Source organism: Phaethon lepturus, unplaced genomic scaffold (genome assembly GCF_000687285.1).
Source record: "Phaethon lepturus isolate BGI_N335 unplaced genomic scaffold, ASM68728v1 scaffold28387, whole genome shotgun sequence".
NCBI lineage: Eukaryota > Metazoa > Chordata > Aves > Phaethontiformes > Phaethontidae > Phaethon > Phaethon lepturus.
In genome coordinates, this window is record NW_010553123.1 from 32,711 (window position 1) to 46,094 (window position 13,384).

The 13,384-nt window shown below is 52.7% G+C and overlaps 1 protein-coding gene across 1 annotated transcript in view; it reads right to left on the reverse strand.

Moving 5' to 3' along the window:
* Positions 1 to 12,377, reverse strand: part of LOC104624161 (polypeptide N-acetylgalactosaminyltransferase 14-like) — a gene marked incomplete at its 3' end in the record, with an annotated part of 43,820 nt that extends 31,443 nt beyond the window's left edge. The window contains exons 1-2 of the mRNA XM_010291453.1: positions 12,358 to 12,377; positions 11,522 to 11,791 (exon numbers count right to left, since the gene is read on the reverse strand). Coding sequence (XP_010289755.1) covers positions 11,522 to 11,791; positions 12,358 to 12,377 — 290 coding nt within the window. The remainder of the gene's footprint in view (positions 1 to 11,521; positions 11,792 to 12,357) is intronic.
* Positions 12,378 to 13,384: the final 1,007 nt, after the last annotated feature.

A 13,384-nucleotide genomic window follows, 5' to 3' on the forward strand; every position in this document is an offset into this window, starting at 1 on the left:
TGAACCCTGTCCACCCGCATAGCCCTCAAATTCAGGCTCCAGAGATGTGGCACTGACAACACCGACGTAACCCGGGCGTGGGGAGCGGATCCCACCACCCGCCCCGTCTCCGTTTCCAGCTTCAGCCCCCCGAACAAAAGCAGCGGCGCCCGTGCCTGGATGCCACTCTCCTTGAGATGGAGCAGTGCATCCTCAGGGCCCAGTGACTGGCAGGTCACTGTCTTTTATTAAATTCCCAGCTCTCTCCCCCTCCCCGTCCCCCATCGTGACAGAGACATGCAGAAAGATCACTGTGCCACAGACAGATATCTGGGGAACGAGCTTTTATCTCCGGGAGAATGTGTCGCAGAAGTGGAGCTAATTAACTGAGGCTCTGTTTTTGAAGACGGTTAATATTTTATCACATGTCTTCTGTCCTGAGGAATAATTAGCCTTGGCAGTACTAGCGTTGCCGTTTCCCAAGGGGACCGAGCAAGAGACTGGAGGCTGGAGAGACACACGTGGTGTTGATGGATAGACAGCATCTCGACCCTGGGCAAACAGTGCATCTAACCAGCAGTTACTTCTCAACACAAACTAACCTGCCGTAGAATATTAACAGAGGCAAAACCCCGATCCAAAGGCTGTACATATTCTGCTTGTCCTATTCTATGCCCGCAGGTGCAGGGGATGCTTTAACGCCAGGCACTGCGGTTCAGGCAAGAGCTGCACGGCCGCGCTTGTGGCACCGGAGCACCAGTCCAAGCCCCTTCTCCCCAGGCAGTGCCGCCGGGCGCCAGCTCTGGGGCAGTCTCTCCCCTCGCCGTTCCGATTGCCCTGCTCTGCACAACCAGGGGGAAATCCCAAGGGCTCCCCCAACTCTTCCATCCCGATGACAACCCTGTTCTCCTGGGGGGAACCGACCGCTGAAGCAAGTTCCCGCGGGGACTGCCGAGAAGAAGGTTCCCCCAGGGCTTGCACAGAAGTCCTCACTGGGGGTTACAGTGCACCACATCGCTCCACGAGGCTGCTTAGGACAGGGCTGGGATGCAAGCTGGGTAAATGGAGGAACTGGGAAAGGGACGAGGGAAGAGCTGTTTCAGATCGACCCAGAACTATTTTGTGCACGCGTCTTTCTTGGCAAAATGTAATGGATGGGTGGGTGGGGAATTTCCAAAATGAAATCAAAACTGTCTCATGGGGAAACAAAACCAAAATAACTTAGGTGAAGGAAATCTATCACTTGGAGATGGGGGAGAAACTGTTTTCAGCTTTTTCTCTCTCCAAAACAGCAATTTTTGGCAAGACGTCAGTCCAAACAAAATAAAGGTGTTCTCCTCCAGGGAAGAGACAGCTGGGATGGAGGCTGTGCCTTCTCTTAAGTGAGCTCCTTGGACTCTTCTTGGGAGGATGCCTGTCCCGTGTGGATGCCCTTCCTACCCAGCGAGGCACTCTGGGGCTGGGACGAGGGAAAATGTGGAGAAACACAGACAGCCTGTAGGAAATGTAATATTATACCGTGGTGTTTGCTGGAACAGCCCAGAGTCACCGCCACTGCCCAAAGCCAGGCTGTGAGACGCCGAGGCCCTACAGGTTCCCCGGGTACCCGTGCTGTCCTCTTTGCCCTGCAGACACTTTTTAGCTGAGAACACCGCTCGGGAGTCCTTCCCGCTCACCGGGCAGACAGGTGCCATAACTCACACCCCTGGCACAGCTCTTTCGGATACAACCAGCTTTGCCCTCCAGAAAAAAAATGAGTAACACAGCCACTTAGCTGACACATCCTCCTGCGCTCAAAACATCCGCCTGTGCGTCTCCACCAGCTCCTCATCCAGTCCAGCTCACTCCTCAGCTCCTTCCCAAGAGTTGCCCTCATCCTTCTCACTCAAGGGAAAGAAAAGGAGGGGAAGGGATAGGACTGCAAAGCCACTGCTGCAGAATAAGCACCGTCGTCACACTTGCCATTTCCCTACGGCATCCGTCATGGGGACACCACCAAACTCGGTCCTGCAGAAACACCAGCAGCCTCCCCCCGCCCTTGCCCCAGCATCCCTTCCCAGGACCGTTTTTAATTCGAGACCCTCAGCCTGCTTTTCTCTAGGCAGCCCCTCAAGATACAAAACCGCGGCATCTCACGGCACTTCCGATCCTGCCCCGCTCACTGGGCGCAAACAGCCAGTGTCAGAGCCCGTCACTCCAGGGCGCAGTGGGCAGCCTGGGATCAGTTGAGCCGTGGCCGGAAAACCTGAGGGGAGCCAGTGCGCTGCCGGGGTGAGGAAGACATAACACCTCCAAAACCAACAGGGTGGCAGTCCTTTCGCTGTGACGCTGGTAGCCCGGCGGTAACGATTACCCTCCACTTCTGCCTGGGAGTCGCTTGTTGGCTGATCTGATCCACCACCTCCAGCTCCAGGAGCAATCAGACAGGGGCTGGAGGGCACAGTGGCGTTGCAGGCTGCCACAGACATCAGAGAAAAATCTGGGGTTAGGTTGGGATCTCGGCACTTGGAAGCCTCTCTCCTCCCCAGGGAGGTCTGTGCAAGTCATGCAGGGAGGGTCAGATGTTGGTGGGGCCTGGGGAACATGCTAACCCCTAGGACAAGCACCGGCAGACCCAACATGGACTGCAGCAGAAACCTCATCACATCTGAGGAGGGAAGAACAGGTTCCCCAGGACAAGAAGATGTTGGGATGATGGTCTGGCCAGCAGTGTTGCCCAAGGACAGTCCCCAGCTTAACCCCAGGCAGCCACCTCAGGGGAGATGCGACCTCTCCCAGTACTCAAACACACCATAATCCCATTTCATGCAGCCCCTTTTCATCACTACTTCCTTCCTTCCTCCCCCCATTAAAAAAAACAAACAAAAAGCTTCAGAAGAGGGCATTAAATAGAAAAAGATATTTGAAAAAGATCATCACATTCATCAAATTTTGTGCCCTGAAGCCACCAGCCTCTGTCTCAGAAGCCGTCAGGTCTAGCTGGCCTGCTCCTCAAGCCCTCCACCTCCTGGCAAGCGGTCCCATGGGCCACCAAACAACAAACATGGGGCAGCAAACATCGCAGACGCTGTCATGCGTTGGGGTGGCCACAGCCATTCCCAGGATGGGGACACACACCAGCCATTTCCCAGGACTGTGCATTACCAGCCCAGTTCGCAGCCAGTGAGTCCCAGGAGAGACTGGTCACAAGCTCTCCAGAAGTAGTAGGTGCAGCTATCGGAAAGAGGTGCCTTACTGACTTCTTACCAGGTGCTCCCACATCCATACAAGACACCAACCCCAGCAGAAGCAGGAGAACATGAAACTATTTTTTTGCAGTGTTAAAATGGTCCAATGAATATTTTTCTCCACTTTCAGGCAATGTCATGGAGTGGAGACTCTGTGCAATTTTTGTCTTTGAGTGGGAGGGGAATTTTTGTCTCTGACTGAGTTTTCTCAAGCCTTAGGGAAAAGAGAAGTTTAGGGGTTCAGCTCCAACTTGAAACAAGGAATCAGGGTCACCACATTTCGCACTGGATGCACTTGCAGAGGATGCACAGTGGGCATTAAAAGAGCTGCAGAGCCTGAGCAGCATGGAAAGCGGATACTAAAATGCTGTGGGGACTGTGCTGAAGTCCAAGCAACCTCACCACCAGCAAAGCCTTGCAATGTCAAGCCAGAAGAGATACGTGAGTGCGGTAGTTAAGTGCATTGTTCTTAGATGACAAACCCCAAAAGAGGAGAAGAGAAAACTCCCCTCACTGCTGTCCCACTGACAATGACCTGAGGCCACCAAACATGTCAACGTCACTCAAACAGCAGCACAGACTCTCGTTTGTTAATCACATGGATGAAGGTCTCCAGTCACCTCAGCAGTCCTCCATCAGGGTGACCACACAGCGGTACACAGATCTGAAACACAGATTTTCTGCTGACGTAATGATCAATCCTGGAAAAGATGGCAGCCAGCGAGGATGGGAGGCTTTAGAAAGCACGCTTTGATGTGCCCCTACCCCTCCTCTCATTTAAATGCACTCACTAGAGTGACTGCAGAATTAGGTCCATGGTGTCTGCAAGGTAGGAAAGATATGGGCAACACAAGTGCTGCAAGGACGGCTACTCAAGCACCTTCAAAGCTTGTTACACAAACACAGGCAGCTGGGGGAGAAGAACTACAAAATTATGTGCACTGCAATCAAGGTTTGTAAATTAAGTCAGGTCTTACAAAATGCTGGGGCACACCTGAGAGGCAGGAGCCCCAGAGGGCTCAGTGGTTTCTGCCACGAGAGAAAAACCTGGTTTGATTTTGTAGCTGACCCTGCTTCGAGCAGGAGGCTGGATCAAGGACCTCCTGTGGTCTCTTCCAACCTGAATTATTCTATGTTTTTATGAAGTGCCTGTTTCTGATTAATACCAAGGAAGACCTGTCTTGCTCTCCTTTCTTATCTGCCAACTGCAAATCTCAATACTCCTTGTTCTCTCTGCTACCTGAAAACAATCCTTATGGGTTCTGATCACATACATGTTTCTCAAATATCCTTGGATTTTCAAGTTCTAATTCACCCAGAAGACCACATACAAAATGCCACCATGTGTGGTGAGCATTCCAGATGGACCGAATCTACAAAGTGCAGAACTGAGCTCTTTTGAGTGAAAGACTCAGATTTTGGCCCACCTGTCGTCATAGGTGGGTCAGGTTTATCCAACAGGCATGCAAAAGCCACTGTTGGCACAGGAGCGATGGGGAACAAACTGTTCATCACAACCCTGGGATGCTGGTACAGCTGTCTGACAGGGGCTGTGAGGTCAAAATAACTAGCGTCTGGTAGTCTGCAGGACACAGTGCTTACTTACACACCCTTACTCCAGCCACACCTCATCCTTAAGTCTTCAGCCAGATGTGACCTTCTTGTATCCTCCAAATTGCATTTTGGGCTTCATGCTTCAGTTCGTTCAAAAGCCTCAGATCTCCAGCAGCACATAGGTCCAAATTGTGAGTGACAGCAGATATAAACTCCAGCACGAAGCTATAGGTAGTGGGTTTTGATAAGGGGAGCTCCATACCGGGTCTTTTGTTAGCAGACAGCAAATTTTCCCAGCTAGCAGAACTGGCTGCACTTGTAACCAACCTGTACAGCAAAAGTCTGAATACCTGGAGGGATGGAGAGCTTGAAAACAGGATAACTATGATGAGAAGAGATAATAAGGACAGTTCCCTAAAAAATAAAATAAACCCCAGCTTCATAGGAAAACCCCCTCTTACTTAGATGGATCCAAACTGTCAATTGATCACTGGTTGGTGACAGTGTGTGGAGAGCGAGCTGGCTGCCCAAAGCTGTCTCTCTCACTGACTTTCAGCTGCCCAAGTGCATTAAGAGAAGCTACAAAATGTATTAAGATACTTTCCCTGACATCGTTAACCTGTGCTAGCTATTTCTACCATTGCCAAAGGGTTACCAGGTTGCACAGAAGAAGAGGCACGAGCAAGTCTCTCTCTTAAGACATTGCCCAGCCTGGGCCACAAAAGCCAGCTGATCAACAGCAGAAACAAAACCTTGGCCATTTCAGGCAGTTCCAGTCTATCCCTAAGACACACGTCAACCCCTACACTACTTGATGGACTGTTCTCATATCTTCATCCCCAGAGATCGCAGACTAAGGAGGTGATGGAAAAACACAGTGTCTAGCACTAACCTCTTGGGGTCTGGCGTCCAAGAGACAAAAGCAATCACGCTTGTTTCCTAATGGTGATACTTTCATCTCAAATGTGTTTTCCACCGTTCATTGTGTAACTAACTGCTTGCCTGCAGCGTCATGCTGTGCTCTTGCCTGTCCTTAGGAATAAGAAGGATACCAAGACCAAAGGCAGGGGGATCACAGATCTCCTCTTACCCAGCTAATTCAGCCTCAGAGTATCCTCAGACTATCCGTCCCAGGAGATCTAGGGACAGCGCTCACCCCTACAGGCTTTTGCCCAAGTGTGATAAATCTTACTTTGTAATGAAATCACAAATGCTCTGGCTTTGCCTAGAGAACAGTATAACAGCTGGAAAAAGAGATCAAGAGACAGAAAAACTCTTCAGGATATTGCTGAATCCCCTGCAAACTTTCCCTCGAATTCAAAGGGGGTTTGGCCGCCTGTTAGGTACCCACTTGCTTCTGCAGGTCTAATTTTCAGGTACCACTGAGGATGGAAAAGTGGAGAAGAACATCACCTCTGTACTGTCTGTGGAGTAAGATGGGCTTTTCCACGTTCTCCAGACATTGAGTTCCTCCTTTGGGGACTCTCAAGAAACCAGGCAAGGAAGATAAGATGCCTAAATTCCTACTAGGGCTAGAAAATACATTTCTAGCTTCTGAGACTGTGTTCACCTCAATTCATCTCGAAGTGTTTTTCATCTAGCAGGCAACAAAGTTGAAGAAAGACAAGGCAATGTGAGAAGTCCAAGGGGATCATAAACATGCTAGGCAAAAGGCAATGCTGTCAAAATCTACTTTTCTTCTCTTTGACTCTTCACTTCCAAGCAGATATTACAATATTCTCAGTGCACTTGACTGCTTGTCACTCCTGGGATGCAATCATCAACTCAGCCAAAACCAGAACCACTTCAAAACCTGCATGAGATACAACTGCCCTCTCGCAATCTGCACGCAGATGTCTACACGTGCTTTCACGTGCCGTGTGCCAAACGCCTTCGCACAGGACACGGGGGCACGTGGAAGGTGTGCAGTGGCAGAGATGCAAGCCCAGCCGCACGTGCCCGTGTATGCAGGTACCACACCTGGCAGAGGTAGGACCTCCCTTGGGACTGCGTGTTCCTCCTGGTCATCCCCACGCACAGCAGAGTCAGGTATTTTCAGCCACCCCAACGTAATGCTGAACATGCAGCCTCTGCACCCTTGGGATACATGCTACAATTAATGGGTCAAAATAACGCTGCAATATCTAGTGCTTCTGCTCCGGGGCTGAAATCCTGACATTTCTGGACCTTGTGAACTCAAGACAGCAGTGGCGTGAACCAGAGGAACATCACAGGCATCACCTCTTCCCATCCCTCCATGAACAGTCCCTACGAGCACAGCCAGCAGCCCTGGGCAGCTCTCCCACCCAATGGACGCTCTCCAGATGGCACAGCACAGGGGTTTGAGCGAGGAAACCAGGAGGAAATCATACGGTGTGTGTTGTTCCCCACAAAGGGAACAAGACAGACTACAAGGGCAGAGCTTTTCTAGGGGGTATAAGTTGGCGTGACCAGGCTCCCAAGGCTGCCAGGATGCTCTCGTCTTCAGCAGACGATGGAACGCCTGATCTTCGTATCTGCCAGTATCCCTGCCAGCCTCGCCTTTTAATCACAACTTGATTTTAGCAGCTGCTTTCTCTCTCTCAGACACACACATACACACAGAAACGCACCCCTTCAAGCACCTCTAAAATTCAAGCTTAACCGGGTAGGCAGGGCCTCTTGTAAAGCACTTGGGACTCAGGGAGGAAGGGAGCTTCAAAAATGTGGAGGATTGTTGCCTTTACGACACGATTTGGGCTCCATCCCCGGCCTCCTTGCTCTACCAGCTCTTGAGACAGCACTGCTAAACACGTATCAGTGCTGCGGAGGGAAAAAGCAAGATGAAAACAGGAAAACAGGCAGCGGGGGATGCCTGAGGCTGGCTGACGTGATCTGCAATAGCTAGAGATGCCTGCTGGAGGCTCTTCCCTCTCCTCCAGTTTACGACACGATTTGGGCTCCATCCCCGGCCTCCTTGCTCTACCAGCTCTTGAGACAGCACTGCTAAACACGTATCAGTGCTGCGGAGGGAAAAAGCAAGATGAAAACAGGAAAACAGGCAGCGGGGGATGCCTGAGGCTGGCTGACGTGATCTGCAATAGCTAGAGATGCCTGCTGGAGGCTCTTCCCTCTCCTCCAGCCACGAGGCAGAGGTCAGCCGAAGCAGCATATGGAGCAACCGCGCGGCGAGTCCCGGCCTCCCCAGGCGCTGTCTGCTGCAGATGGAAGCAGCCCAGGAGCCACCACGACGAAATCTTCTGGCTGGGGGCGACGCATCCTCCCTGCCGGCTTTCCAAGCCGCTGCGCAACACCGGAAACCTCAGCTCCTCTCCCCACGCGCGCGCGCCTGGCACTGACTCACCCGCTGCCGGTTTGGTCCTGCGGTTTGCCGGCGGGAGTTGCAGAAGGGGGGATGTGGCGATGAGGTAATCCCAATGGCGTGTGGCTACCGCGGCGGAGGGGCGCTAGCCGCCCCCCCCCGGAGGGGCCCTAGCCCCCCCCCCCAACGGCATGCGCTGGCTGTGCACGATGTGGATGTGCCACTCAGATCCGGGTCCAGCCTGCTGCTGTGGTCACAGGGAATTTTCTAAGCTTGACTGTTGGTGGGGACACGATATACCACCACGGGACTGTACCTGGTCCTCTCCTGGAGAAAGATGTACCTTCACGCGGTCTGAGGGCTTAGTCAACATGCAACCAGGAACTCAGTCAACAGCAGGGACATGCAAGCAGGTCAGCAGCAGCGATGCTCCAGCTGCGAGATCTTCCAGGCTGAGGGACATGACACGGTCCACAGAAAACATGGCATTTTCCTGGCTGAAATCACCCACAAACCGAGCGTGAGGTTGCAGCCCTGTGCTGGCCAGAGGCAGGCAAGGAGACCCACCATGATTTCTCCCGCTTCGATTCCTCAGAGCACTGCGATTCCTCTCCATCTGAAACCATTCCACTGGCTACAATTTAAAAATAAAATCAATCCAGCAAACATTGCTAAGCAACTGGCTGTCAGTGCCATATCCCAGCCTGCCGAAACTATTTGCCCTCTCCATGACCTTCTGGCAAGGAGCTTGCTGCTCAGCCCTTGCCAGATTTTGTATACTCAGCTATTGTTGGCAAGTCCAGATGCTTGGGTGGATTAGCAAACAAAACTCCAGGAAATCTTCTGCAACCATCCCCACAGAGAGGCTGTAAGGAGCAGCACTCCCACGTCCCAGGCACTAGGATCAGGACTGCGAGGTGCTGGTCTCTGGGCATTGCCGTGATCTGCAGGTCTGTGAGTCTTGGAGCTGACACATGTCGTACAGAGGGGATAAGAGAGATGGAGAGCAAGCACGCTGAAAACACGGTCGGAGAGCAGAGCAAGCTGCTTCAGGCAACAGCAACTGGCTGAGAGGCTGAAGGAGAGCCTGCTTGCCCATGGGGATGTGCTCAAGAGGTGGCTAAGACCCTCTCCAAAGACTCCTGCCCTTCCTGCGAACTTTCTTTGGGAATTGCAGCTGGGCAGGAGCAGCTGGGCATGGCTCCCGGCACGGTGGTGCCCCTTGGTGTGGGGCCTGTGCTAGGATGTACCTTCCCCCAAGGTCAGCTGGACCAGAATTGAGGTCCAGCTCTTTGGCTTCACTATCATACACGAAAGCCTGAGCACTTCCAGTCTGGCTCACAGAAAGCAGCGTAAGCCAGGTTTGCCGTCAAAACCAAGTCTCTAAGCACAGCCTCCAGCAGGTCGCACCGTGTGAGCCCTGGGGGTTTCCCCATCTCTCATGCTACCCCAGCCTCCGGTACTCTGCTCTCCCCGTTGCAGGAGAGACCTCTCCTAGTCCAACCCGTACTGGACTCTCCTTACACGTTCTTCTTGCACAGCCACCAGCAATTCCTCCCTGCTCTAAGAGCAGGCCATGCTCATCCATGCTTTCCCACCCAGCTCCACTGTGCAACTCGGGACCCCCTCGCAGGCTGCACAGTAGTGCCAGAGCATCACCTGCACCATGAACAAGGACTTCTTTCCAGAGAGGGCTTTGCAGACTCTGCACCTTCCTCTCCCTGTCGACCACCATGCTCTTCCTCCTCAATGTCACCCACCAACGCCTGCCTCCCCCAGATCTCCCGGCATCCCCATTTCCTCTGTGGCCGCTCTAATGCTCGGCTAATGGTGCATCATCTGCGGCATTGTTCAGACGTACTCAATAAATCAGAATCCAATTACCGGGTTAAGGAAATTGGAAGCAAATGCAATTAGCCCCAGCCCCTCCCACGTGCTGTGCCCTCGCTTCCTCCTTAATGAGAACTTTTTTTTCGCAGGAGCACTCAGCGCCGCATCCGCCCGCCCAGGAACGAGGTGGCTGCCACTGCGCAGCGGGGCGACGGCGAGGGGCAGCCGAGCCGATCTTCCCTTTTAATAGGGCAGATGGTTAATATCCCTGGCATTAATTCTCCCCAGGAATAGCACGTTCGCCCTCTGCACAGCTATAACAGGCGTCCGTCAGGGCTGACAGCTCCTCTCCGGAGAAAGGAGCATCTGGTCCTTACTACAAAAAGGAGCTAAAAGAATAAACAAACAAATAAATAAACACACTGCTTGCTGTAGGGCTGGAGAACTGGTGCTGTTTCAGTGTTTCAGCCTAGAAGTGCTGCATTTGGACTGGAACAGGGGAAATGCAGTGTCGGGTCAGATGCCGGGAGTTGAGTCGCTCTGACCCGGGAGCAAGGTGCAGCCTGGGCAGCGCGGGCAGCAAGATGCCATGGCTGGGTCCAGCACAGCGCTCCCACCGGAGCAGGACTTGACCCCAAAGGCCTCCCAGGAGAAGGCAGTAGAGGACAGCTGCTGCCAGCGGGCTGGGGCATAATGCCGGGCTCCTCGGGAAGGGCTTGTACCGGCTGTGGGCTGGGGACCACCGACGCGGGCCAGGCATGCACAGCGCCCTTGGAGGACAAGGAGGAAAACTCCATCGAGAGAACCTTGGGAACATTTCCCACACCATTGGGACACCCCAGCATCGCTCTGTCCAACAGACTAACAACCACACTGACCACCAACAACCTGCAGCCATGAAGGGCAGCTCTTCCCCGATGAGTTTGAGTGGTGACCTGTGGGAGGTTACAGCCTCGCTCACCACAAGCAAGGGTCCACCAAAACTCCCACCCTGCCCGTCTCAGGCTGACAGGAGCACGGGAGTGCAGGTCCCGCAAGGCAACCCTCGCTGCAATCCTCCCTGCCTCTCCCAAGAGGTCCTTTGGGTGCCGAAGGATATTTTTGACCCCGATGGTGCTGGAGCGCCTAGTAACCCAACAAGTTTTTACCTTCCTCTCCCCCTCACTCACCAATAGTCCCTTATTCCCCACATTAACTCCTCTCTCTGCAAAGAAAAATAAGTGTTCAACAGTTATTTTATCCCCCTTGCACCATCTCACTGCATCCTCTGCAGAGCAAGAGTTCCCAGCACCAGTGTAAAATTTGCCCATCGTGGAGATGTGCTCTCGCACACCCACTACTCTTCTGAAGGAAATGAAAAAAAGGCTTTTCCTTTCTTTCCCTGTGGTCCTGAAATAATTAATACAGGTTTAGGACTGCCAGACATGCCAAGAAATCAAGTAAAGTGAAAGATTCAATCCTAAAAATACAACCCAGGCAGAACTAATCCCAAGCGTACCCACTGGGCATGAGTGAAGGGCCTAGACCCACCTAGCATCCCAAAAACACGGCCCTGAAGAGGAATGGGACTATCCACGCATATAATGAAGTTTCGTGAGGAAGACCAGGAGAAATCGGGGGGAGGCAGAACCTGTGATGGCGGGTGTCGCGGACGGCGCGGTCACTGGGGATCCTCTCGCTCTCCCGCTGGTTAAAGGCATGGAGCCGGTATGGGTCCTCGCCGCCCTTCCACCTCCGGGCGTTCAGGTACCTTCGCTCTTCAAACTGATCCCACAGGTCGTCCCAGTCCACGTCCGAGCCCTGCGCGCACAAAGTCAGCCCCGTTAGAGAGAGGAGAGGCCGGGGGATACCTGACCCTGCTCCGGAGGTCCTCCTGAGCCCTGCCGGAGGTCGGTCAGCCCTGCAGCATGGGCAAGCATCGCAAAGGCAGGCTAACAAGGAGTCTCATTAGGTCTTCAGTGTGGGTTTGTTTTTTTTTTTTCCTTAGGTCTTCAAACAGCACGTCAAGGAGAGCCTGCCGATTTCAATTTAAAATGACTAATTTGAAACCACACTCAGGTCTCTGGTGGATCCCCCCTCTCAAATAGCACGGTCTCCAGAAACGTAAAAGCGCAAAGGTCTTGTTAGGGTTTTAATTTCTCTCCAGCCAAAAACCAAAGGTATTTTACACCACATGCCCCATCGCCCCTGTAGCCCTTCAGGCGGGAAAGGGCCATCAGACAGAAGCAGTTTGATCAAGCGCAACCCCACATTTCCATAGCCGTACCCTGGCCCCAGGGCCAGCTCCAGCAATGGGACCCTGGAAGAAGGGGGACGTTGTCCTCCCAGCCCGTTTTCTGTCCGACTTTGCCACAAGAAGTCTCCCACCACGGACGTCAGCCCTACCAGAGGGAGAGGAGCGGGCAAGCATGTGCCCGTGTGGTCCCTCTCCTCCAAAAGGATGGAGGAGCTGCATTTCAGGCTTACCCGACGGCTCCGACAGACATCGCGGGATTTAAGCATCCCTCAGCAGCGTGGTGCCGGAGCCGGCGAGCACAATGCAGCGCCGATAAGATCTCATCATTACAGCAGCACAACCTCTTTGATCTCAGCCTACATGTAACACGGAAAGATGCAAACATTTAGAGTCATCTCATCCCTAAAGAAAATTGTGATCTTATCCAATAATTGATCTTTTTGCCTTCTTTTCTTCCCCGCCCCCCCCCCTCGGTTCACACCACCTCAAAGCCGATTTTGCCTGCTAATAGCGCAAAATGAAGCTTTTGAAATGGGTGATTTTTATCCCGTAATTGATTTTACTCGTATCTGGCAGCACGTTTTCTCTAGTCGTAGGGAGGGGAGGCAGGAGCACCAGCTCCTGCAAGTGAACCACGGCAGGACCACGCCGGGAGCCTCCAGCCACACGATGCACCACACCACTCTGGGTCACAGAGACATGAGCACCCCCAAAAAGCTGATGGGATGCAGGGGTTTCCAGATACAGGGTCATATTCATCCTCCCCCGGTCTTCATATCCATCCACCCCACGGCCTTCTCAGGAGCTCCTCCAGCACTTACCCCCATGCAGGGAGGATCAAATGAAACCCCCGAGCCACCACCTGTACTGGAAGAAAGTTATTCAGGACCAGGAGAAAGTTATTCGAGGCTGGGAGAAAGTTACAAAATCAGTAAGGTCACTGCAGGAGGTTTACGAGGAGGATATACGTAACCCACCTATGGGGTTTTCGGGAGGACCGACATACACAAGGTGATAAATACTGTTTATGTTTTTGCTAAGGCATCTTGCAAAACGTGATTTACCACCACAGTAAAAGATCAGGGAAAAGTGAGCTGATCGCATCTTGGAGACACCAACAGCCTGACATTTATAAGATTTCATGATGACCTCGGGGAGCCTGGCACCATTAAAACAACTGCCGCAGAGTTACTGTCCCTAAATTTTTATGCTGTGAAGAAAAGTAAAAGTTGTTTTATCAAACTTAGTGAGAAGAGA